Here is a 24,896-nt window from a genome sequence, read left to right as displayed (position 1 = left end):
GGCGCCTGAGAATTTGGACGAGTGAGGATGGGGTGAAAAGGTATTTTTAACTTCAACCTACCCCATAACTTTCCCATCTGGCCACTGAAAACCTATGTAACAGCATGTTTCTGGCCAATCATGTGAAGAGAGGTAATATTTGTGAGTGAGTAAAAAAAACACGCGCCACTTGCTGCTTCTGTGCCGGGTCAATTTGCCTCTACGGTTGCACTGTGGGTTATATCTACCTATCGTCGCTAGCTCTCCTTGGACTCCATGGGTTTCCAGCGACTGGGCAATCGCTCCCTTGCCGGTCGACCTTTACACCACACGAACGCGATGATGGCCATCACATAAGTTAGCAGGAACAGTGCCACAATGTACTGTACTCGCATAGAGCTAAAGCCAAGATCGTTGGCCAATGCATCGTCGATCAGCAGTTGCCGTGCCTCGACAGAAAACTGGATCGCCAGGTCCTCAATCGACGCGTAGATAGTCGAGTCAATAGGCGTAACCTGCGTCGCTGGTCGGCCGTCCGGCAAAGAGTCTGTGCCGATATAATAGCAGCACTCCTTGTGTGCATACACAGCCTGGAAGATGCGGTAGTCTCGCGGGTTGCCCTCCAGAGAATACTCCTGGATATGGCTCATAATACGTGGCTGATCCGGCTTGCCATCCAGCTTAATAGAATTCCGATGGAAGAAGACGAGGTTGCCTTGCACGTCGTGTTGGATCATAGCCAAGCCACAGAAAACACCCTTCTCCTTGTGCAAGTCCAGCCCACCTACTGCAGGTGGGTATTTAATGAAGTGGAACGGCTGACTAGCATTGAGCCATGCTAGTCGGAATAGGTCCTTGTCTCCCCAGATAAGGTGCAATTGCTCCAGTAAGCGAGGCTGGTGTGTCGAGTAGTACATGAGTTTGTCCAACGCGCGCTTGCTACGCAGTCGATCGATCAGCACTTGGCCACTCTCCTGTTCGAACATGTCGACGTAGTTCACGCCCGTAAGTTGCCATAGTAAACTTGTGTTTGACAACTGGAAAAGCGAGTTAGATGGTTGCCAATAGTCAGGCCAGAAAATAGCGCCCGTGCGGAGGAACTCTGGCTCTTCGAACAGATAAGTTGGGTCTTTCGCGGGCAAATTATCGGCATCCAGCAGCAATACGTTGTCGAAATTGCTGTAATAAACTGCGTACGGCTTGACGTGGAAGCCCATAGCTCGACGGTCGAAGATTGGTCGCATCCGTACATTGTAGTCCGACAGAAGCTTGTGAATAATCGGATTGTCGATCGACATTTCATCAGGTCGATACCACAACTCCACTGGCAATTCGCAGCCTTGTACACGCAGCATCCGAATGGTAGCGTACGCAGATGGCAACACACGGTCGTAAATGATCATCAAGACGCCATTCGTAGGCTGACGCTTGCTAGTGGCTGCATACGGCAACGCCAGCGATGGCGCCACAGGCTTGTGCTCGTATTTAACCGAATGGTAGCCAAATTCGGAGAAATCACGGGCCATATCGCACGTGTAATAGCCTGTCGGTAACGAGTCACACCCGCTGACCATGAGCTTGTACAGGTCTCCAGACGTGCGGTTCCGCACGATGCAATAGCCTGCCATTTGTGTGCCTATTTCCTCCGAGCATCCAAGAAAGTCCTTTTCCGGCTCTGGTGTCTCCTTCGCTTCGTCCTCAAGCTTCTCTTCCTTGCACGTGTGAATACGTTTCCAGCCCACACACTCGAAGCTTGCGTTCGTCCACGGTGCAATCACAGGTGTGGGCGCCATGTGAATGCCGTCGTCTTTAGTCTCGGTGATCATGTGGTTAATAAACACATCGCGCGGCTTCCCCACTACAGGGTCTTTTCGTGTGGAGCGTAGACCCATGTAGAAGCTAACAAACACTAGCAGGTACCATTTCTTGTGCTTGACACGCTGCAGTAGCGCCCACAGCGAATACAGCATCACCACGAGGCGTTGTAGCAGCATCACGACCTGACAAGCTACTCAAATAGATAGTGAAACAGTAGCACGAAGACGCAGTCAGTCACACGAGGAGCGTCACTAGAGAGGAAGTCCTACAATAGGCTGAACGTTTCACTATGCCTTTACCAGTACGAATGACTGTACCATTCTTGTGGTACCATCACAATTTGCCCACTACAACGTGACGACCATCTACAGTAGTGGAATGTAGCCATCTCTGAAATTGTTATTTACACTGCAACGACCTGTACGAACACCTCGTTCTCGATAGCGAGGTTGAGCTCAAGTGTCTGCTAGGTCAGTTATATAAGAGCGTTGGCGCTACAAGTCGTTCACTGCCGCTTGCGGAGTGCTGGCTCACCAGAGACGACAAATCTCTCCGAGATAGCCGAAGCTGCAGCGCCGAAGGCCTCTTCCTTCTTGGACACACGCGCGTGGGCACGAGCGCTCGCGTTGGAAACGGTACGACGCATAGCCCGTGGTTGATCGTTCATACTGAGACCTCCACTTAATCCAGCACCAGGCAGGCGAGCGTTCAGATCCGCCTGCGCCATGGAGCTCCTAAGTCGGTGTTGATGCACGAAAGAGCGGATAGATTGGCGAATAGCGAAGATGAAGTGCGTGAACCACATGAATGGTACAGTCCACTGGACAAAGAGGTACACCACAAATGCCAGTAGCAAGTACTTGTTTGGGATCACGATGTGCAGTATACAGCTCACGATGAGGTAGAGCAGTATACGTGCCGTGTAGAACGTATCTTCCCATGAGAACATGAGCTCGAGGTTGTTGATGATGCTCGACCACCAGGCCATATTGTTCTGCACGGACTGCAGCGTTCTCTTGGTCTCTTGATCGATAGTAACGTGCGTCATCTTGTTCATCAGGTGGTTAAATCCCGACGGCAAATTGTACTGTCGGAAGGATCCATTGCTCATGTCGTTGTCCAGATTCGGGTGTTCTTTGCCATCATTCGACGATGCGAACGAGTGGAAGTTCAGCTCGAAGTAATTGCGCAATACAAACGCAATAAGCGCAAGATGGATGACCACTGGTAGCCATTGTAGCGACAGACACAGCCACACACAGAGCGCAAAGCACATGAACGAGTGCGTCGGATGCTCCCAGTTGAGCGTCGGTAAAACCTGCCAAATCACCTCCAAATACGGCCAGAGGTTGTCCAGTAGCACCCAAAAGTTGCTGTACAGTTGTGCTGCTTGGAAATCTGGCCATTCGTACACGTAATCTTGTTCGGCGGAGAAGTAGCTGCAGAATTCAGCCATCCGTGAGAATTTATAGTGCAGCAGGACGTGGATGCGACCTGCTCTAGCGTCGTTATTGAGGCCTGCACGGTGGAGTTTCTCCGGCATTAACAGATCCAGCCACTTGTTATGTCGTCGCTGGTCCATAATCTGCGAGAGCGGGATCGTAGCTTCGCCCAGCTTCGTGGGTTGACTCAACTGACCATGGTTGTACACCTCCAGTAACAGCTCAGCTCCTGGTGCACACACATTGAACACAAATGTTTCGTGCCAACGTGGGTTGAGTGTGCGGGACTTTTTCTTGGTGCATTTAGTGTTCTTCAAGTCGTTGCCCCACTCCTGGCCGTGTGACCACTTGCCCGTCAGCATCACTCTGACGAACGGATCGTTCGTAATGGAGTCGGTTGATGGCAGTCCAATAGCCTCAACCACCTTCACGTACAGCTGTCCGATATGCACGCGGCCTTCAATCACGGGGTCAGGTTTGCTTTGGATCTAATCAACCACAGCATCAGCGCTAGAAGATAGTATTGGCCAGTACATTCGCTTACCTCTGAAGAAGAATGACCTGACCACTCCAAGGATGCAAAGTGCTCGTCAACCGCAGCGTAGCAAGTGTTGCATACCCGCATAGGCTAGCAAGATACACAAAATGTCAGAAGAAAGAACAGTAGACCACTCTATTGCTCTCTAAACCTACGAAAGGGTCCGTGGACGAGATACGACGCTTGTGCGGCGAGCAGTTCTGACATACGACGTTGCCGCAGCGTCGACAGTGGTGCTGTAGATACATAATAGTTAGTGTAGGCTGTGTAATATCCCCGTGGACGTCTGTACCTTGCGCGTGATCATCGTAAAGGGCGTGTTGCAGTGCATACAGTTACTGGTCTCATCATCGTAGACCCACTGCAGCGAACGTTCACTGTTGCCACCCGCAGTACTCACGAGCGCCGTGCTGCGGCCTTGGTTGCGCACCGCCGCCGACGGAAGGCCGCCGAACAGCGAAGCCATGCTGATTCTGACTTGTGATGAAGAGAGGCTTCATCTATGACATGATTGGTCAAAACAAATAGTAATTTAGCCAATAAGGATACGTCGTACGAACACACTGTCCACAGAACACGTCACTCGCCAAGTTGACGTCTGGAACACCGGCACAGTCTTGACAGCACCAACATGGCGTCTCTACGGCAGCGTAAGACCGCGTCGAACTCGCCATCGTCTACAACAGGAAGTGTATCGTCCTCTGCATCAGAAGAGCCTTCTACGACGTCTGTAGAGACCGTGGGGCCCAAGAACGACGAGGATGAAGCTAGCGACTGGCCCTCCATCATGTTACTGCTGCTGTTGTACACACTGCAAGGCATCCCCATGGGTCTTTCGAGCAGTATTCCATTCATTCTTCAAGAAAAGGTTGGCTACGGTGACCAGGCCACTTTCAGTCTCGTATCGTGGCCCTTTAGCCTCAAATTACTATGGGCTCCATTCGTGGACTCGCTCTACAGCGAACGCTTCGGTCGCCGCAAGTCATGGCTCATCCCCGTGCAGTTTACCTGTGCAGCACTTATGGTGGTGGGCAGCTGGTTCATGAGCGACTTACTGGGCGAAGGCGAGGGTCAGAAGCCACACGTCGTCTACCTCACCGTCTTCTTCTTCGTGCTGTACTTCATGATGGCTACACAAGACATCGCCGTGGACGGATGGGCAATTACCATGCTTTCAGAGAAGAATGTCGGTCATGCATCCACATGCAACACGGTAGGCCAGACTGTCGGCTACTTTGTAGCGTACGTGGGCTTCCTGGCTCTCAACGACCCGTCCACGTGCAACAGCTACCTACGTAGCGAACCAGAGGACGAAGGACTCGTGTCATTGCCCGGTTTTATGAGTTTCTGGGGCTGGGTCATGTTCTTCACCACTCTAGGCGTGTGGCTCTTCAAGCACGAGAAGCCTGAGGATGAGAACAGTGAGCGCCTGACAATTGCTCAAACTTACTCGCAGATGTACTCGGTGATGCGTCTCCCCAGTGTTATCTCTCTGTCTATTATGCTACTGACGAGCAAAATCGGATTCGCTGCTGCGGAGAGCGTCGCGTCACTTAAACTTGTGGAATACGGCATGAAGAAGGAGAAATTGGCTCTATTAACACCGATTTTGATCCCCTTGGGTATCGTCATTCCCGTAATGATCGGTCGATGGATCAAGCCATCGCAACCGCTTAAGCTCTTTCTCTGGGGTTACCCAGTTCGACTTGCTGTGGGACTTTTGTATGCGGGGCTTGTGTACATCACCCCCATGGCCATGGCACAGGACGAGAGTTCCCACTTCGTTTTCTACGCTGTCATCCTAGCCATCGGTGCGCTACACGAGGTTGCTGCCAACATGATGTACGTCCCGCAGATGGCTTTCTACGCTCGTATCAGCGATCCGTCCATCGGTGGCACGTACATGACTTTCCTCAATACGGTCACAAATCTGGGCTCCAAGTGGCCCAATTCTCTCAGTCTGGCGGCTGTGGATCGTCTCACAACACGCGAGTGTCTGGGTGGCTACTTCCACGACGAAATACTGGACATTGGATCCGTCACGTGCTCGGACGCTGAGGCACGTAAAGCTTGCACTGACGCTGGAGGCGAATGCCTCGTCATTCGCGATGGTTTCTACGTGGAGTCAGTTATCTGCTTGGTGATTGGTGTGCTCTGGCTCCTCTTCTTCTTCCGTCGGATCCAATTCCTACAGAACCTCAAGATCGACAAATGGCGTGTGAATGCCACGGCCGATTAAAAACGACTTTTGCTGCATACAGAAACCGCAATAGATTTTTTTGTTCGGAAACACGTTTTGTCATATTATTACGAAGGCGACCGGGATACTTTAGGAAATGACGGCCACGCATAAAACACTACCGTCGTCCTACTCTTCCTACGTCATCGTGGCTGAGAGACGACGTTGCACGAACTCAAATTGTGACGACTGCACTAGCGAGGGCCGGAACACTTCACGAGGTGCAAAATCTAGACGCGGTTTCTTCTTCTTGTTGCAGTCGCGGTATGCAGACTCAAGGTTCAGCTCAAACATCTTGATCACTTTAGCCATATCTTCGTCATCGTCGTCTTCGAATTGCGACTCCTTGAACACAGCACTCGGGTTCTGTCGAGCTAACCGGACTTTTTCCTCCATTGTCTGAGGCTTGTTCTTCCCTTTTCGAGAGCTCGTCGTCTTGGCTGGTTTTGGATCCGGTTCTTCTTTCTCGTCGCTGCTGCTCGACTCTTGGTTGTGTAAAGTATTCTTCTGAATCGTAGCTGATGGTTTTGTCTCGACTTGGTCACTGGAGTCGCGAGAAGTGGGCGGCGTTTTCTTCTTTTTGCGTTTTTTACGCTTCTTTTTACTAGAGGAAACGCTGCTGTTATTGGAATCGCCTGGATCCGACGAGTTCTCTCCGTGTAAATGGCAATTCTTCTTGGCTTGTTGTTGCTGGATATTCGATGTCGCGTTCGGATTGTTGCCGCTGCCATTGATGAAAGTAACTAGCTCATCGACACTTGGCTGGTCGAACTCCACGAGTTCATACTCCTCTGTAGAGAGATCGTGATCCAGAGTATTAAACATGTCAAAGTCGAAGCCAGCCATATCACTTCGCAGCTCACAACTGCATTCGACGTCAGGTGGGTCTTCTAGCCCAAATTTCTTCCGCAGTTCATCCGCTTCCGATGTCGCGGACATGATCTGTGCAATGGATCGGCAGGTTAAGTCCACGAGCGGTTGAATATCCAGATTTGACGCCACCTTCGCCAGATCGCACAGCTCCTTTGACTCGAGACTGACAAACTCGTCTTCCCAGTCTAACATTGCAGTCTCTACTAGGTCCACCTGCTGTTTGTACAGACAACTACAGGCCACTATTAGATCTACACTAACTCACACATCACTACCGATAACCGCCATACCTGCAGTAGTCCAATGCGCACTGTACACTGTCTGTAGGCACGTCAAAGATGGGAATGACGTGCTGTTTGACGCCGTTCTTGGACTTCTTCCCGGACACATCTGTAAGTACACGCATTGTATCGAACGTCAGTAATTCTGTAGGTCCATCGGTTGGTATTTCATAGCGCATGCTCACCTTGCATCAACACCCAGAGCGTGGATGACATCATCGCCTGTTCGTATGTCACGTCAAACGTCGTGCCGTCCCTGCATTTGAGCTGCAGCTTCGAGTGGCGCGTCGTGTGTGTGTCACTCTGCAAAGGCTTCGCTTCTCCCTCGTCTACAGCAGCTGCAGCGGCCGGGAGCTTCCGCTTGCTGCGCTTCTCATCGCCGACGTTCACCCTCATGGGAACGACCTTAGGTTTGTGCAGAAAGCGCCGTATCTCGACGACCGGAGCAACTCCGCCGCTAATTCTTTCGCTACAGGGTAGATCTGTGTCTACTGTGTATGGTGTCGCTAGTAAGCAGGTCCTGAAGCTACTCTAAGCGCGAATAGAGACTGATTTGCGTTGTTGTCGTCCTGCCGGCGCTTTGTGGTATGCCGACTGCGCTTTTCTGCTGAGTGTCTCCTCCCTTTACTATTTTTTCGGAAGAAAAACAATGGAAGCACTCAAATTTTGTACCATGGGTACAGCCAGCAATAATGAGTGCAAGCTAAATGATTCAGCTCAGGAAAAAAGAACTATCAAATGCATAAATTATGATCCGAAAAACTAGATGCGCCGGAATGCTGTTCCTCGATTGGCTACAAAGCTCGGGCGGGATAGGTGAGTGAGCGCTGAAAATCCGATCTGCCAAATGGATTCACGATGCGGGACGTTGTTGCGATGTTGCTCATTGCCTTGCAAACGGCCATCACGCTGCGTAGCTGTTACGAGGGTACATGCAAAGCTCTACAAGGAGGCTGCCACAAGCTGATTGACCAGGTCGATAGTATTTCAGCAAGTTTCGGTGCTAAAACGTCGTTGAAGTAGTGAAGAAACAACATGCTCTGTTTGATTCAGACTATGAACGCATCAAAATGCTGCACTTCGCACCACGTCGATTAGATCTACATAGACTTCCACATGTTGAACCATGCATTTTCTAGCAGTTGATGAGGCTACTATAGCTGAAGGGGCCTCGATCAAAGTCGTACTCGCATTGGATGGTGACGCGTCGAAGTGGTCATCGACGTGGTGGAGACTTCGCCGGCCACATTGCCATCCTTTGTAGTGTTCTCTTACGTCTGGATCTAGTCGGACTGGGAACTGGTGGACGAACTCTCGGAGGGCTCGTCATTGCCCTGCGAACATTAATGCATGTACGTGGACTCAGCGCTGTAAGTGTAGACTGAGCCAAACATCTAATAGTCGGTAAATTCATCCAGGCCGTCATTACATCCGAAACAGTCTCCTGACTGGCATCGACATTCTCACCGACAGTGATCCGGCCTCGGCTGTGCGTTCCCCCCCTGCCATTCACGAGCTCCAGCATCTTAGCCTGACACCCGTCAGTCTGTGTGTATGCTTGTAAGCTGCGCGAAAAGTAGCGTAGCTTGCTCGTGCTGGCCAGTACAGTGGCGACAACAAGCAGAAAGATGATAGAAGAGCGAATGGAAGCGTCCATTTTTTAGCTGACACGTTTCAACGCGGCAAGCTGAAGAATGAACAAGAAAGAGCAATCTTGGCCGGTTGAGTCTCAACTTGAGAAGGGGTCATCGATCAGGAGGAGGCATGAGGTACAAGCTGGCAATGCCCTTCGCCTTCCGCCGTTAATTGCCACGCTGGCCACGAAATTGCGTCCTGCCCTGAAAGAAAACGCTGGCCACGAAAATGCAGTAAAAGAACACACGAGCACTCCTGTCCGAGCCGCGAAGAGGATGTCGACCAACTGTGCTGTCAAAGCAGTTGGACTCCAGCCTGAGCGCACTCTTACCAAGGTTGAGAGTGCCTCGGCACGAAAGGATTCGTACGTGCTGTTGTCCGAGACCAACGCGTTATTGCCAAGAACTTATTGGCTACAAAGGTTGAAGTCGCATGAAAAGCGAAGTGATTTGCTAGATATCACCACGAAAACATTTGGAAAATAGTAAAAGTCTATTGCACACACGCTACGAACTACGATAATACTCACGCACGAGTAGCTATGAGGCTGCCTACCACAGTTTACTCTGCTTCACGCAAATACAGGGTGGACACTATTGGTCTTGCCCCTTTAAACACTGAAACAATCACTCTGCTCACTTCTTGGCCTTGCAACCGGGAACCTCTGTGGCAGGAGGCTCAGTGTATGGAGTTTCGGTAGCTGGAGACTCGGTTACGGGGGCTTCGGTGGATGGGGCCTCCGTTACTGGAGCCTCGGTGGATGGAGACTGGGTGGATGGAGCTTCCGGGGCAGTAGTGGCAGGCGGGGCCGTCGTTGTCGGGGCCGTGGTGGTGTAGTCCTGCGTTGTGGACGCCTCACCTGCCACGTCATCCTGCTGGGTTTGCTGTTGGGTCTGATCGGTCGACTGCGAGGAGGTCGAGCTGCCGCTATCGCACGCCTCCGTATCGCCAGCACCAAAGTCCTGCGTCCAGTAGTGTTTGTACGTGCTGCCGGCATTGTAGGCATAAGCCGTGCCGAACATAGTGTAGTCGGCACCTAGAATGTTAGCGCGGTGGCCCTCAGAGTTCATCCAAGACTCCATTACAGAGGCAACATCCTCCTGACCGGCAGCGACGTTCTCGGCTACCGCAGTCCACGCGTACCCAGCATCTGTGATACGTTCCGACATGGTAGACCCGTCCGAGCCGTCGTGCTCCATAAAGTCGTGATCGGCCATGTCTTTCGAGTGACGGGCTGCTGCGGCCGCTATCTTCTTGTTCGTGCACAGAGCGGAAAGACCCGCTTTGGATCGCTCAGCGTTCACCGCGTCGAGCATCTGCTGAAAGTAGCCATCGTAGCTCGAGTACGACTGCAGATTGCGCGGGGTAGTGCGCAAGTTACTGAAAGCAGTGGAGAAGTCTGAAGAGATAGCTGAGACCACAGCCAAAAGGGCAAGTGAAGAATGGGTGATGGTCATCATGGTCGACGTCGGATGGGCGCTTGTTTCGATTGATGTTGCTCCGAATCGGCAAAGCGAAAAGTGAGCACGTGCTTGTTGACCATACAGCTAGCGGAGCGAACAGCAAGCACACGGGAGATAAGACGACAGGCAGAAGGGGTGCCCCGTAAGCGAGCGAGTATCTGCCTGCTGATACGGTACGAGTCTGGCGCGGTAGTAGCGACAAATGGAGTATCCATCTGACCAACACGGTGTTGAACACCCGGTGGCGAATGGTGCTTGCAAAGCAGCTGTGGTGTGTCTGTGTGCGACTAAAGTTGAGCCTTGCCACCTTCGTTGTGAGCTCTAATAAGCAGCGGTGGGATGAATGCAAGACGTAGACTGGGGCTATCCTGTGCCACACAGACGCGTTGTACGACGTACTGAAGTGGTACTTGCTCATTCCGCGTGACGAGCGGCCTCTTGCCAAGCGTCAAAAGCATCACCCGGTTGAAAAGCAATCTTTCTTAGCCCGATAGTGAGCATATTTGTAAGGAGTTTTCAAGGGGGAGGGGGGGAGCTCTTAAAAAAAACTCTATTAATAGTCTTGGTGAGCGGGTGTCAATACGACGATTCCTGCGATCATCGTGTAAAGCAATGCCCGCCGTTGTGAAGGAAGATCGCGTCAGCTTTTAATCCGTGGTCCTAGATGGCTCTAGTGCTGCTGCAAAAGCAGTTGGGTCACCCTTAATGGACTCGCATAAAAGGATGATCATCTTCGCGTCCCGCAGCTTTGACTTACTACAAAACAGTTTTTCGAAGACAGCAGGGTCAGCATCTGTAGACCACGTACGGGTGTTCACTGTTCACTTAACCATTGAAGCGCATGATGCGTTCGGCTCCAGCTGGAACACCACGTAGGCTGCTGAAGGAGAATGATACAGGTAAAAGCGATGAGTCTGTCCGTGACGTAAAGGGTGTCCTTGTCAAATTCAGACTCGGTGCCTGCTCGAATAGTAATTGTTTCTGGCTAGCCATGCGCCTACGCAGTCGTCCACAAACTGTGGCTACAGTCTGTGGCGCGGCAGCATTCCACGAACCCGGCAGTGAAGTTGCTAGCGCAGGTGACACATCCTTTCTACAGCTAAAGCGCTGCATTTACACTTCGCGCCGCGGACAGTTGCTCTTTTTTCTATTTTGGACCGGACTTAAATACATTACCGGTAAAAGTATTCAAGTCCGGTTCTTTTTTAATGAGCCGATATCGGGCAAACTGTCGCTTTTTGCGTCAAGCTTCCGGCTATCGAGATTGACAAATATATTTTCGCACCTAACCGGGAATGTGATATTTGGTGAAAACCTCCATTAAACAATGTAATTTATTATTTCATTATAGCAAAAATTAAAAATACTGACTCACAATACTCCACCCAAAATATATCGTCATTTTGAGGGCCCGAAAATGGAGATAATATCTTTGGGCGACCATAATCTCTTCATTTTTAAATATTCCGTAGCTTTCAAGTGCTCGACGAGATTCGTTTTATAGTGCTTAAGTCGCGATTTATACTTAGGTTCGTAAGCATCCTTTTGTTTGACGCCGAAATTTTCGTCTAGATGGGCGAAATAACTTGTAAAACTAAATTATTTATTTGTACAGTATTTTGCCTCAATAAGACAAGCTCAGATATTCATTTAATTTTCATGGTATTGTCGTAATAGAGGTTTAAAGTGCATTCTGTTTTGAAAACTGAAGATACAGTGTCAAAGGATATTAGTTTTTATAGCTTTGCTATTACGGCAAAATACTGCACCGAGTTTCAAGATTGACGGTCATAGCCATGTTGTACGGCGGTTTCAAAAAAACATGTATCATTCAGTATCACGTAGCGCTATTATTCACAGACATCATGCCACGTTGCATGTCTGGCAGAGACTTGAGTGGCAATCGCTCTTGAAAACTCGACCTGGCATTTCCCATTCTGCAGCTGTGATATAATAGCAGCCTGGTAACGGTTTGAGTACAGTGAACAACAGACTTAACGTGAGTGTCTGAATTGTTTTCCTTATTCCTGGCAGCGATGGCCACTCAGCTATTTATTTCGTGAATGGAGGATGATCTAGTCGCCTAGTGGTAGACGCCACCAAGCTGAACCGAACCGGACAGAGTGTCTCCGTCTACATGTAGTTAAAAACACCAGCTACAGAGTTCTTTATCATGCGACTCACGATGTAGATATTGGTGCTCCAGTCGAATCATTCTCCTTTTTGCCCTCCGAGAGTCAAGTTTAACATCTTCGACATTTTTATCAAATTGCACCTGTAACCATGTCGAGCCCCGTGCAGCACTGCCAATACTCAAAATCGACCTTCCTGCTCTGTGCACTCCTCATTGCTTTGATTTGCAATACGGCCACGGCTATCGATGATGATGTTGCTCCGGAGCACAACGCCACTAATGTCACTGTGCGAGACCTGCAAACCCAAAGCGGATTCCAGGCGCTCCTGTTAGCTGCGGTGAACAAAGAGCGCGCGGCGGTCGGTCTTCCATCGCTCTGTATGAACACCAAGTTGCAGTCCGCAGCTCAAAAGCACTCGAAAGATATGGCCGCGAACAATTATATGAGCCACACAGGTTCGAGTGGGTCCTCAATGTCGCAGCGTATCACGGCCTCGGGATTCAAGTGGACGGCCGTCGCGGAGAATGTTGCAGCCGGTCAAATGGATGCGGCCGCTGTAATGAAGGCGTGGATGAACTCGCCTGGTCACAGGAAGAACATCCTGGGCAGCAAGTACAAGATGCTCGGCTGCGGCTACGCGTACAATGCGAATGCCGTTTACAAGCGCTATTGGGCGCAGGAGTTTGGCACGGGCAGCTCGGAATCGTGTTCGTAAATAGAGACTTGACTTTCGTAGATGATAAAAAGCTAGACCTGCATGTTGTCGATGTAAATAGAGTACGCATGTACAAAACCAGAAAATCAAGTTAAGCGTTTGTGGCGACAAGTAAGCCTTGTTTATAAAACAAGTAGGACATGCAATAGCTGCTTCTGTATGGTAAAAAAAAGATTAAGACACTGTCGATGCAAATCATTCTCGAGTCGATAATCTTGACAGAAGAAAAAAACGTGGCAATCTTGACATAAAGCGCTTCATCATGAAATGGCTCACTTTTGCGAATAGGTGGCAAGTTGTAGCTTGAATTACTGCGAAGAATCCATCTTTGCTGTGTAAATGATATCTGGATATCACTTTTATTCAAGTTGCAGGGGATAAAGAGGTGTGGCGACCTTGCCACTAGCGCGGCCAGTGTAGCGCGGCCAGTGGCAGATTCGTCACTCTGCAATTTACTCGTTGAGTCTTAAATCTGGCCAACCCGAGGTGATCGTATCATGAACTTTTTCAAATCCGTGCCCTGCTTCTCGTTCTCATTGTCGGACAACTCGACACCTCGACTGCCCAAGATGCCGCCACTCAGATCGCCCAGATTGGGACGGACGCATTGAGCAGAGCTGAAGCCACGGCATCCATCGCGAGCTCTGTCGGTGCCGCCCTCGCCCGGATTAATCCTGCAGGTGACCCGCTTCAAGATACCGTCGCACGACTTGTTGAGCTTGCCAATGTCAACGCTGCTGCCAACGCTGAGCTCAACGCCAAGCTGCAAGCTCTACTGGATTCGATTTCCCAATCGTACACCGACACAGAAGACAACGTTTCCTCCATCTTCAACGGCCGCAACCTTCACGTTGAAAGCGACAAGTAAGCGTTCAGCCACCGGTGCCACCACCAAGATGCCACTTTGTGCAACTTGTAACTGTTTCTATTTTGCAAAATCGGCGAAAAAAAAATTTCTCGCAAAAAAGTGCATGAAAACAAAATGTATATCTGGCATTTGGAGAATGAATGTACTTCACCCAGTGGTTGCAACCTTACGCCGTCGTCTCGTTCATCTCGCGTTCGTAGCGCAACTTGTCCAGCTTGGCCGCTTCCACCCACGGCGCCTTCTGCTCAGGAGTCATGTCTTTCCAAAGCCTCACGAGCTCTTTCATGACGTCCACTAGCTGCGCGTCCTCGCCTAGCGATCGCTTCACCTCAACTCGAGTGGCCACGCTGAACTGCACGTATGCACTGCGAGGCTTCCGCACCGAGTTCAACGCTCCTTCCTTCTTCTTCTTTTCCTTCTTGACTTTCTGCTGCTGTTTCATGGCAGTCGGGGACCACGGAGATCGCGGTAAACGACTTTTCTCCTCGGACTTAATGGGAATTACGCCGCCACTGACATCTGTCATGTGTTCGTGCTTCAGTACCTTGTTCTCTTTCTTCAATTTGACCTTCCCAACATTGGCAAACTCCGGCTTGATCGTCCACACGAGCGATCCCTTCGTGGCAAGTTCATCCAGTTCTGCCACTTGACGGATCTTCTTCAACACGTACGAAGGTTGCAGCTCTTCACGCTTCTCATGACGGATCTTGGCGCAGAAATCAAGCGCAACTTTCGCTGCATCCATACTTGTCGCCTGCAACAGGAACGACACCAGAGCTTCCGTGTGTTGGTCAACCATTTCCTCGTTCTCATCGCGTTCCTTGCGCTTCTTGGCGCGCTTGGCTTCACGTTGACGTTGCATACGCTTGGCCTCCTTCATGATCAGTTCATCCACACGATCTTGATGCTGCTTGACATCCGCACGCGCCGCAGCAAGTTGTTGATCCAGCCTGGCACGTTGCTCCTGCAACACGCGACGCACATCGTTCTCCTTCTTCTCCCGGATCTCGAGATCCGCATTGTCCTTCTCGCAAATACGCATCAGCGCGTCACAGCGACGTCCGATCTCCGCTGCAGTACGTGACCGCAGATAATAGTCGAACGCGAACATCTCCATGCTGCAGATCTCCTGTTTGATGCGGTCCCATGCGCCGTAGCCGAACTGGTTCACCAGACACAGCAGCACGCGGTCCTCCTCTTCAGTGAACACCTTACCGCCCTTCCCTTGATAATTAATCGGCATATCTTCCCATGGGTTCGCGTAGCGCTTGACCTTCCGCGCCGTCTCCTCCGTCAAGCGCTCGATCTCAAGTAGCTTGGACTCTCCTTTCTCGATCGACTTGAAGATTTTCGGCCAATCGCTCAACTCGTCTTGACCTCGAGACAGGAAAACCTGCGAGTAGCGCTCGATCTCGTCCAGTGGCTTCATCATTTCACGAGCCACCGCTTCAATATTTCCACGTCCATAACGAGCCAGTAGCTTGATGAACAGGAAGAATTGCGGCTTGTTCCAGTCGCTAAAGCCTTCGGACAACAGCTGCTCCTTCTCTTGCAATTGCTCCTGGGTGAGATACTGTGCATGCGGTGGGAGCGGAGGCTTCTCCATCTCCGTCTTGGCTTGTTCATAGTTCGCACACTCGATCTCGTGCAGCTCAATAAGGCGCTTACGGTTGTAGAACTGCCACTCATCAATACGAGGCAAGCGCAACGCCTTGGGCAGCTGTTTCTGCTTCGTTCTGTGCTTACCTTCCAGCGACACGTGACTGTGACGAAGCACAGTACGACGCTCCCGCTTGCCCATCCCCTCAGCCATCTGACGTGCAAGCTCGGCATCAGCAAGACGCTTCAACTCTTCTTGACGTTCCTTCTCGTTCGAATAGTCGATACCGTCGTGGTTCTGACAGCCTCCTCCGTCAAGCTTGAAGTCCAGCATGTCGCCCTTGTCATGTACATGCATCTTCTGCTTCATCTCCTCGGTACGTTGCTCACCCCTGGCAAGAATCGCGTCGATATCCTCGTCCGTAATAGTCGAGTCGGTAGTACGGAACACCTGGTCAGCACCAAAGCGGATCATCTCGAGCATATCGTTCTTCGTCAGCTTGCTCTGCTTCTCCTGGAGACGTCCTTGCTGCACCACCATAGCGTCCAGCTTCAACTTCTGCTGAGCACGCTCAATAATCTTCTCCTCGACGGAGTCTGTAGTCACTAAACGATACACGTTCACCTCCTTCTTCTGCCCAATACGATGCGCACGATCCTGTGCCTGTAGATCGGCTTGCGGGTTCCAGTCCGAGTCGTACAGAATGACCACGTCGGCCGTGTACAAGTTGATACCGAGACCACCAGCGCGTGTAGACAATAAGAACAGGAACTTGGACGAGTTGGGCTTGTTGTACTCGTCAATTGAGCTCTCACGGTCCTCGTACGACGTCTGACCATCAATACGACAGTAATCGTACAGACGCATGCGACAGAAATCCTCCATAATGTCCAAGACGCGCGTCATCTGCGTGAAGATCAGCACACGCGAGCCACGCTGCTTGAGTTTCGTCAGCAACTTGTCCAATAGCACCATCTTGCCGCAGTTTTCAACCACGTGTTCTCCTAGCGGGTCCAAAGTTCGATCCTCCTGTCCTTCGAACAGATACGGGTGGCCACAGCACTTTCGCAGCTGCATCACAATATTCTGCAGCGCGCTCTTCGAGACTCCGCCCGTTCCGCCCATAATTGTGTTCATATCACGCAGCAGGAGCGACTTGTACAGCGCCTTCTGCATCTCCGACATGCCCACGAACAGCAGCGTTTCTTTCTTGGGCGGAAGACTCTTCTCGACATCAGCTTTGAGGCGACGCAGCATAAATGGACGTAGGATCTTGTGCAGTTGACTAATCATCTGCTTCTTGGCTTCGTCATCGTCCACGTCCAGGTTGAACCAGTCGTCGAACTCCTGTGACGAAGCGAACACATCAGGCAACAAGAAATTCAGTAGCGCCCACAGTTCGTGCAGGTTATTCTGGAGAGGAGTGCCCGTCAGCAACAAGCGGTGTTCGGTGTCCAGCATCCGGACAACAGTCGAGAACTGGGAGCTTTCGTTCTTGATACGATGCGCTTCGTCGATAATCAGGTATCTCCACGCAAACTTGCACAGCGCCGTCTTCTCCTTCAGACACATCTCGAACGTCGTCACACAGACGTCGAATTTGCGCTTGTCATCCGGTAAACCGGGACACAAAACCTCTTGTACACAGCGCTGACGTTCTTCCTTGTTACCATGGAACTTGACAGCACGTAGAGACGGACACCAGCGTTTAAACTCCGCCAGCCAGTTACTCAGTGTCGACTTGGGCACCAACACAATGTGCGGACCGGAAATGTTCTCGAATTCGTAGAAATACGCCAGCACTGAGATCGTCTGTAGGGTTTTGCCTAGACCCATCTCATCGGCGAGGATGCCGTTGATACCTTGGTGTGCCAGGTTGATCATCCAGCTCAGTCCTTCAAGCTGGTACGCACGCATCGTACCAAACTTAATCACTGACGGTTGCTGCGTGATGCGAACACCCACGTGGCGAGACGAGTCCATTTCGTCCTCGTCGTCATGGCGTTTCTTGGTCTTCGTCTTCCCTTTCGCCTTCTTGGAGTCAAGACCCTCTGCACTCTGCTCTCCCGTCTCTGCGTCTTCGTCAGCATCGAGTGCAGCACCCTTTTTGCCCTTTTTCACTTGTCCACTGAAGTGAGCGAAGATGTCGCTTTGAGACAGCAAGTATTTGAGTCTGGCCGATGCGATCTCGGACTTTTTCTTGGCAAGTGCCTCCTTTTGACGCTTTTCCTCGGCTTTAAGCTCGTCTCGCTCGTCGATCTCCTGCTGTCGGATCTCGTGTCGCAGTCTCTTGGCTTCCAGTTGCTTCTCCGAGAGTTCGCGTGGCTGGCGTTTGGGACGTGTCTCCTCTGTTACTTGAGTCTACGAAAAGAAACGTAAAAACAGCGTAAAACCAGGAATAAAAGCGACGAAACTTCTAGCGTCTCCTACTGACCTTCTTGCGCTCACGCTTGCCCTCCACGGCGCCATACATATCCTCTCGCTTACGTGCACGCTCGCGTTCCACCTCCTCATCGCGTGCGCGGCATTCTTCGTCGTAGCGCTTCTTGTCTAGCGTCCCGAGCTCCACGAACTCCTCGCGATCCCCAGCCGACAGCTGCACCCAGCGTGCGCTGATCTCCTTGGAGATGCTACCTAGTTCCACAGGCTCGTTGAGCTCGGCTGCCTTGGCCGCCACGTCACGCTTAACATCGTCTATGACGCGTTTTTGGAAGAACTGGTAGGCTGTCTTAGCCTTGGCCGGCTGGTTAGCCTCGACGCTTTGAAACTGCGCTTCGACGGCCACCCAGTCTGCACGACTTTCCTTCTTCTCCATAGCGTGCTGGCTGCGCGAGTGACGTCTGCAGACGGAGATACGAGCGTGGAGGAAGAGGCTCTACGACCTGCACTCCTTCAGATGGCTAATGAGGCGCTGGTGTGTGAGCAAGTGCCTCAAATAGAGCGCAAGGCCATGTATTTGAGAAGGTTACACGGTTACGTCGGGAAATGATAGCTGCACATTTCTGGGTTTTAATCAGTTTGTGGGTGAAGTCTATTCAGGACAAAAAGCTGACAGGACGTTTTCTGTGTCAGATCAAACTGGGGTTGAAGCCCAAACCCATAGGAAGAAAAGCGATGCAGTCGCTGGAAGAAGATGCGCGCTCGGACGCTGCTGTCCACGATGACGGTCTCCAATGGGATGCCTGCTTCTCGCACAAGGACTGCGACTCTTGTCTGAACGCCAGTGTGACGTGTCACTTTTGCAAGAGTGACTTCCAGTGTCATGCCATCGGATCTCCTTTCGGGTGCCCAGTAGGCGTATCAGTCTGTCACCACCTCGAAGGTCAATTAGCTCTATGGCAGCCCCGCTTCCACTGCTTGATATATCTTTTGACTCTCTGTCGATTACCTGTACTGCAGATTGCGAGCGCTCGAAGCCGCAGTACGTTGGCTACGGGCCACCGCCGTCCGTGGTCATTGCGGTGTTGTGTCTCATGGTGACGCTGACGTGCTGCTTCTGCGGCATGTCAGCCATTTGCTCGGTCTTCTGTCGAGGCGAGAGACCGGCGTCACGACGTGTCAGACTCGCAGAGGCTCTAAAATCTGACAAGAAGAAGAAGAAGGCAACTCTCAGGTGCGTCTATTTTGCTTCGTATTGCGGCTCAAACGTTGCTAATTATTACTGTCTCTGATGCGATAGAGATGATGAGGAGCGTGCACAGGCTCAGAGACAACCTTTGCTACTTGGAGAGATCCGAGAGGGTGAAGTCCGGCTGTTCGAGAACGAGGTGGATCAAGCGTCGCTTGAACGACTGCATACCCGCTACGAACACGACGAGCGGCAGTTCAACTGGAAGGCTTTTGCGTCTCGGGTGACGTGGCTGACGGTGGTCATCTCAACGACAGTCCTAGCTCTCATGTTCTATCCTCGTATGCCGGACTACAACGTGTGCAATCGCGAGTTTGAGTGGGAATCCATTCTACACAGCATCATGGGCTTGGAGCCAAAGGTGGAGTACCAGGTGCTCATCAGTGTGATCAACGAGAACCGTTTTGGCTTCGTATTGGAGTCTGGAACTGCTGATATCTACCACAACTCGACTCTAGTGGGAAAGTGGGAACTAGACAAGCCATGGGAGGCCAAGGCGGGTTCGATCACTGACAAGATCGCGGCGATCAACATTAAACCAGGATATGCAGAGGGGATTGCTCTCTGGAAAGACTTTAGCAGGAACGAACTCATTTTCCGGATCAACGCTACAATCACGGGGTCTATCACATGGGGGAGACATAAGGTTCGTGTCGTTATCGACTGTTAAGATGCTGCTACCTGACTGTGCACTTTGTTTTATTGGTCTAGATTTATCGCATTTCGTCCTCCACTCCGGACGTTGAGTTCCTTGTTGGAGCAGAATATGATCGTGGTCTCTGCAAGTGCACCGAGTACCTGACACCAACTTAAACTGCTCTGCACGTGTCAGATTTGCACGAAGACCCAGACATTTATGAGGCTATTTCGCAACTACAGAGTGTGCATATAACGTGATAAAAATCTACTTAACCATGCAGTTAGAAGCTTCCACTAGGCTGGTAGCTCACCATGTCGCCTCCACGTGCCGTAAACACTTTCTTCAGCATCTCGTCAGCACAAGCCATTCGAGCTCGTTCCGGTGTCACGGGGCTACGCAGCTCAAAGTATCCGTGGTGACCAGCATCTGCTCTAGCAGAGTAAATCGCCTCCTTGACCGCGAAGAAGGCACTGGAGCCCAAGAACAGTGGTGGCTCTCCGACGGCTTTACTCGAGTGGACTGCGAACTTGTTCTTCTGGTTCGACTCGAGCCACACATTAAAGTCCAGCGGCACGTCGTTAGCACTCGGGATCTTGTATGCTCCCGGTCCTCGAGTAAACAGGTTTCCTCGCTTCACCCACGGGTGTCCATTGTCTCCCCACACCAGCTCTTCCAGTGCGAACAAGCCGAATCCTTGCATGAATGCGCCTTCAATCTGGCCAATGTCAATAGCAGGATTGATACTAGCGCCGAGATCCATCAAGATATCCACGCTCAACATGTGGAAGTCTCCAGTAAGCACATCCAGCTCCACAACAGTGCAAGCCACGCCGGTCGTGAAGTAGTTAAACGCTGTACCCACTGCAATATTCTCATCAACAGACTTGGAGAAATCGTAGCCACAACGTTCGTTCGGAATGATGTAGAACCCTTGTGCCGACATGTTGACACGTTCAAAGTAGGCGGCATTAGTGACGTCACTAAACGAGGCATCGGGGCCGAGACGTTGACGTACTGGAGCCAGACGTGCCAAGATCTGCTCACACGCATCCAATGTAGCCATTCCATACAGATCCGTGCTCATGGAAGCTGCTGACGGCTGGGAATTCGGGACTTTGTTCGTCGACGTCTCCTCGATATGAACCAGTTCGTGTGAGATGCCAAAGGCTCGTGCAGCCACTTGAATGACCTTTGTATGCAGACCTTGTCCCATCTCAACACCGCCGTGTGATACCAGTACACTGCCATCAGCATACACATGAACCAACGCGCCACCCTGATTCATAAACTTGGACGTGAAGCTGATCCCGAACTTGGTGGGCAAGATCGCAACGCCGCGCTTCTTCCAACGATTGTTCTTGTTGAATACCTCTGCCTCTGCTTTCTTGGCTTCAAAGCCACTGCGATCGATCGTGTGTTGCCATAATGTCCGCAAGTTGAAATCCTCCAGAGGTTGACCAAAGTGGGTCGTCTGGCCTTCCACATACATGTTACGAGTGCGTACGTCTTCTGGACTGAGTTTCAGTGTACGTGCGATGTGATCGATGTACGTCTCTGCGATAAACAGACCTTGGGGACCTCCAAAGCCACGGAAAGCAGTGTTTGTTGCAAGGTTAGTGCGGCAGACAGTACCATGGCAACGAAGATTCGGGATCTTGTACGCGTTCTCGCAATGGAAAAGCGCACGATCCATAACTGCTAACGACAGATCCATCGAATACCCTGCGTTGTTGTAGATATCCACATCTAGCGCCAAAATGGTCCCATCTTGCTTGATACCGACCTTATATTTCGCGTAGAATGGGTGTCGACCGCCAGTAGTTAACATGTCGACATGACGTTCCAGGAGACACTTAACTGGTCTCTTCATGACGTGACTCGCGACTGCAGCTGCACACGTAACAAACACAGTACGAGTCTCTTTTCCACCAAAGCCACCTCCAATACGTTTCGTCGTACTGGTAATACGGTTCGAGTTGATCCCGAGGACTCTCGCGACTAACACTTGCGCCTTCGTTGCAGCTTGTGTGGACGAGATGACCTTCATGCCACCCTCTTGAGGCGTGCAAAGCGACACGTTGGTCTCGAAGTAGAACTGCTCTTGCCCACCCATATGCACCTCGCCTTCCAGCACAATGTCCGACTCGGCTAGTCCTGTCTCGACATTGCCGCTGTTAATTGTATGTGCTGGAAGAATGAACGACTTCTCTCGAATAGCTTCTTCAATCGTGGTCACAGACGGTAATTCCTCGTAAACGACCTGGACTTGATCCGAAGCTGCCATCGCTAGCTCGTGTGTATCTGCAATGATAATTCCAACCGGTTGACCGACACAAAGTACCTCCTTTGAAGCAAAACACTCCTCGTCCTTCAATACGGGACCAATTTTATTCGATCCCAGCTTTTCCGTCTCGAAAACGGAGGCGTCAAAGAAGCGATGAACTCCTTCCATAGCCAGAGCTTCACTTGCGTCGATACTCTTGATAAGTCCGTGAGCACAAGTAGACAATACCAACGCACCATGAAGCGTTCCGGGTGTGTTTGGGATGTCATCAGTGTACAACGCTTCGCCGCTTACCTGCAAATACGCCGACTTGTGCATAAGTGGGTCTCCCACTGGTCCTCTCTTCGTCTTGGCGTCACCTATGGGTTGATGCTTGGAGTCTTGTAGACCTCCAGTCTCCCTTCCAAACCTCTGAGTGCCATGCGATACAGGACGTACTTGATGCAGGAACGACGTCCCTGCTGACTGCATCGTACTATCAACAACTGGAGCATCAGACAGCAGCGAACCTGTAGCCTTTATCGCTTGTAAATCAAGTTGAAGTCGCTCAGACGACGCCACGTAGAACTTGTATAAGAATGACGAACATAAGCTCTCCCTGTACTTGGCCATACCGCCTGGAACGCCGTCAGGGAGCTCGAAATCGCTCGAGTGTAGCACGTCACACGCTTCACCAAATGTCGACGCATTAAATGTCTTGCCAATAAGAAACTGCTCCGTCTCCGCGGCAGATTTCGTGATCGGTGCCATGCCGCCGTACACCGCAGATGCATCTTGGATAATCCACGCGTCATTATCTCCTGAACACTCCAATCTCACGCGAATTCCCGCAGTTACGATACTGATATCATCCTCTCGACGACGTGCCTGCTTGAACGGGAGCATGTATTCCCATTTCTTGGTGTATGGAACATACACAGCCGTGATGATCTCGTCCGGCTCCATTCCTACCTTACGATAGGAGAGAAAGAAGTCACGAACGCGAGTGTATTGGGTGCCTCGTGTAGATTGCAGCTCGATGTACGCATTCATAGCTGCAAGTAAAGGATTCATATCGGAGATTGGACTGGCTGTGACGAGGTTACCGGCGATACACGCCACGTTTCGGATGTGTGTGCTAGCAAACCACTTGAGCATCTTGACGATCGACTCAAAGGCACGTGTCTGATAGACCGGCATTGTCTTGATAAGCTCCGACAATTGCTGCTTGACGTCTGTGAGTGTCACGGCCGCACCGAGCTTCACGCCTTCGAAGGGCTCAGCTCCAGAGAACACAGTCTGGTTGATAGGATCTGTTTGTGTCACGTCTTTGGTGGCCACGAGTTCAGGAATGCGACTCACGTTGATCAGATGTGCGTACTTGAAGCCTTTGAATTTGGTCTCGATCCCCATTTCCGTGTTCCCCACGGAGATTTTGGCATCAGGATGTTGCTTTTTGAGCTGGAGAAGGTGTGTGATGGTCACAGGAGCGAACCATTGGATATATTTACCGTCGATCTGCAGCGTTTGAGGTGCCATCGCCTTCTCCATCAACTCATTGGGGAACGAAGATACCGCCAAAGCCTTTGTGTTCTTTGAGGCACCTGTTACGGTGTCAACGTCGTGCTTTTCACGAAGCTGACAATGTTTAGCGAGCTCTCGGATCTTTCGAGAGGAGCAACTTGTGACTTCTTGATGGTTATCGCCGTGTAAATCCTCGATATCAACGTCTGCGTCGCCATTTTTGGCATTGGGACAACCTGGACACGTACCCTTGCAATGTGCCTCGCCCGCATCGTCACCGAAGCTCTTGGCTGCGTCCAAGATGGGACGGTAGCCTGTACAGCGACACAAATTACCGTCCATTCCGTGCTCGATGTCTTCCATCGTGAGCTCCACGCCTGACTCGCGTTGTTTGACCATCGAGTAGAGCGCCATGACGAAGCCGGGTGTGCAGTAGCCACATTGTGAGGCGTGTGACTCGGCTAGTACCTTCTGTACCTCGTGGAGCCCTGTGGCTTCGCCTGTGGCTCCTGTTATGGTGCCTACACCTTCAACGGTGGTGACGGCGCAAGTGTCCATGGCACAAAATGGGGCCAGACAAGAGTTCACCGACACGTGACGGACGCGTCCAGTGGCTACGTCGAACTTGGAGACCATGACGGTACATGCGCCACAGCCTCCCTCACCACAGCCGAGCTTGGTGCCGGCGAGCCCTAAATCATGGCGCAGGAACTGCAATAGCGTCTGCTCTGGGTGCACGTCCCTCTCGGAGATCTCGATGCGCTCTCCGTTCACATACAGCAGCAGATCGCGGCGCACGCCGGCGGTCGCTACAGGTGAAGATGGAGTGGCGGAATGCGGCGGCATCTGGAGTCCAGATTGTGGACTTGCTGCTCGGACCGCTACTTGAAGAATGCGCCGATGATCGCAGAATGCGCACCCAAGGGAGACAGCGTCGTTCTGATAGCACCCTGGTTATGTGGGTTTAACTTTCAAGTGAACCTTCACATCACATACCCTTGTAGATCCGATCGACACATTTGTGATCTACAAATCAGTTAGGGAAAATGTCAGCACGTGTATGCGTTCGCAGTTAGTCGTGGATTTGCACTTTAGTGACATCACAAATTCGGAATATCTGACAAATATGATCAAATCTAAAGAAAAAGACCGGTTTTGAGCAGGTCTCTTCGGGATCCAGTATGCTCGGTTTAAAAATAAGACCGGTAATTTTGACAAAATGGACAGCTGAAATACCAGTATGTAGGGCACACCA

The 24,896-nt window shown here is 51.2% G+C and overlaps 8 protein-coding genes across 8 annotated transcripts; 2 read left to right on the top strand and 6 right to left on the bottom strand.

Annotated features, from left to right (window-relative positions):
• Positions 1-173: 173 nt before the first annotated feature.
• PITG_02291 (uncharacterized protein) lies at positions 174-1,973 on the bottom strand (the record flags this gene model as incomplete). The annotated part of the gene is made up of 1 exon (XM_002907193.1): positions 174-1,973. One exon carries the CDS (start codon positions 1,971-1,973, stop codon positions 237-239), a length of 1,737 nt encoding a protein of 578 aa, XP_002907239.1.
• Positions 1,974-2,302: 329 nt separating this feature from the next.
• On the bottom strand, positions 2,303-4,243 carry PITG_02290 (uncharacterized protein; the record flags this gene model as incomplete). Its single annotated transcript, XM_002907192.1, has 4 exons — positions 2,303-3,727; positions 3,784-3,867; positions 3,933-4,013; positions 4,070-4,243. The coding sequence occupies 4 exons, from the start codon at positions 4,241-4,243 to the stop codon at positions 2,303-2,305; spliced, it is 1,764 nt and encodes a 587-aa protein (XP_002907238.1).
• A 165-nt stretch (positions 4,244-4,408) lies between these two features.
• Positions 4,409-6,016, top strand: PITG_02289 (acetyl-coenzyme A transporter, putative; the record flags this gene model as incomplete). Its single annotated transcript, XM_002907191.1, has 1 exon — positions 4,409-6,016. The coding sequence occupies one exon, from the start codon at positions 4,409-4,411 to the stop codon at positions 6,014-6,016; it is 1,608 nt and encodes a 535-aa protein (XP_002907237.1).
• A 138-nt stretch (positions 6,017-6,154) lies between these two features.
• PITG_02288 (uncharacterized protein) lies at positions 6,155-7,566 on the bottom strand (the record flags this gene model as incomplete). Its single annotated transcript, XM_002907190.1, has 4 exons — positions 6,155-6,501; positions 6,562-7,121; positions 7,180-7,279; positions 7,356-7,566. 4 exons carry the CDS (start codon positions 7,564-7,566, stop codon positions 6,155-6,157), a joined length of 1,218 nt encoding a protein of 405 aa, XP_002907236.1.
• A 1,874-nt stretch (positions 7,567-9,440) lies between these two features.
• On the bottom strand, positions 9,441-10,686 carry PITG_02287 (SCP-like extracellular protein; the record flags this gene model as incomplete). Its single annotated transcript, XM_002907189.1, has 2 exons — positions 9,441-10,204; positions 10,668-10,686. The coding sequence occupies 2 exons, from the start codon at positions 10,684-10,686 to the stop codon at positions 9,441-9,443; spliced, it is 783 nt and encodes a 260-aa protein (XP_002907235.1).
• A 2,905-nt stretch (positions 10,687-13,591) lies between these two features.
• On the bottom strand, positions 13,592-18,401 carry PITG_02286 (chromatin-remodeling complex ATPase chain, putative; the record flags this gene model as incomplete). The annotated part of the gene is made up of 2 exons (XM_002907188.1): positions 13,592-17,929; positions 18,021-18,401. The coding sequence occupies 2 exons, from the start codon at positions 18,399-18,401 to the stop codon at positions 14,153-14,155; spliced, it is 4,158 nt and encodes a 1,385-aa protein (XP_002907234.1).
• Positions 18,402-18,700: 299 nt separating this feature from the next.
• PITG_02285 (uncharacterized protein) lies at positions 18,701-20,774 on the top strand (the record flags this gene model as incomplete). The annotated part of the gene is made up of 3 exons (XM_002907187.1): positions 18,701-18,833; positions 18,986-19,199; positions 19,266-20,774. 3 exons carry the CDS (start codon positions 18,701-18,703, stop codon positions 19,882-19,884), a joined length of 966 nt encoding a protein of 321 aa, XP_002907233.1.
• PITG_02284 (xanthine dehydrogenase, putative) lies at positions 20,135-24,487 on the bottom strand (the record flags this gene model as incomplete). Its single annotated transcript, XM_002907186.1, has 1 exon — positions 20,135-24,487. The coding sequence occupies one exon, from the start codon at positions 24,485-24,487 to the stop codon at positions 20,135-20,137; it is 4,353 nt and encodes a 1,450-aa protein (XP_002907232.1).
• Positions 24,488-24,896: the final 409 nt, after the last annotated feature.

This window comes from Phytophthora infestans, genomic scaffold, assembly GCF_000142945.1.
Source record: "Phytophthora infestans T30-4 supercont1.3 genomic scaffold, whole genome shotgun sequence".
Lineage (NCBI taxonomy): Eukaryota > Oomycota > Peronosporomycetes > Peronosporales > Peronosporaceae > Phytophthora > Phytophthora infestans.
This window is presented reverse-complemented; position numbering and strand designations above follow the sequence as displayed.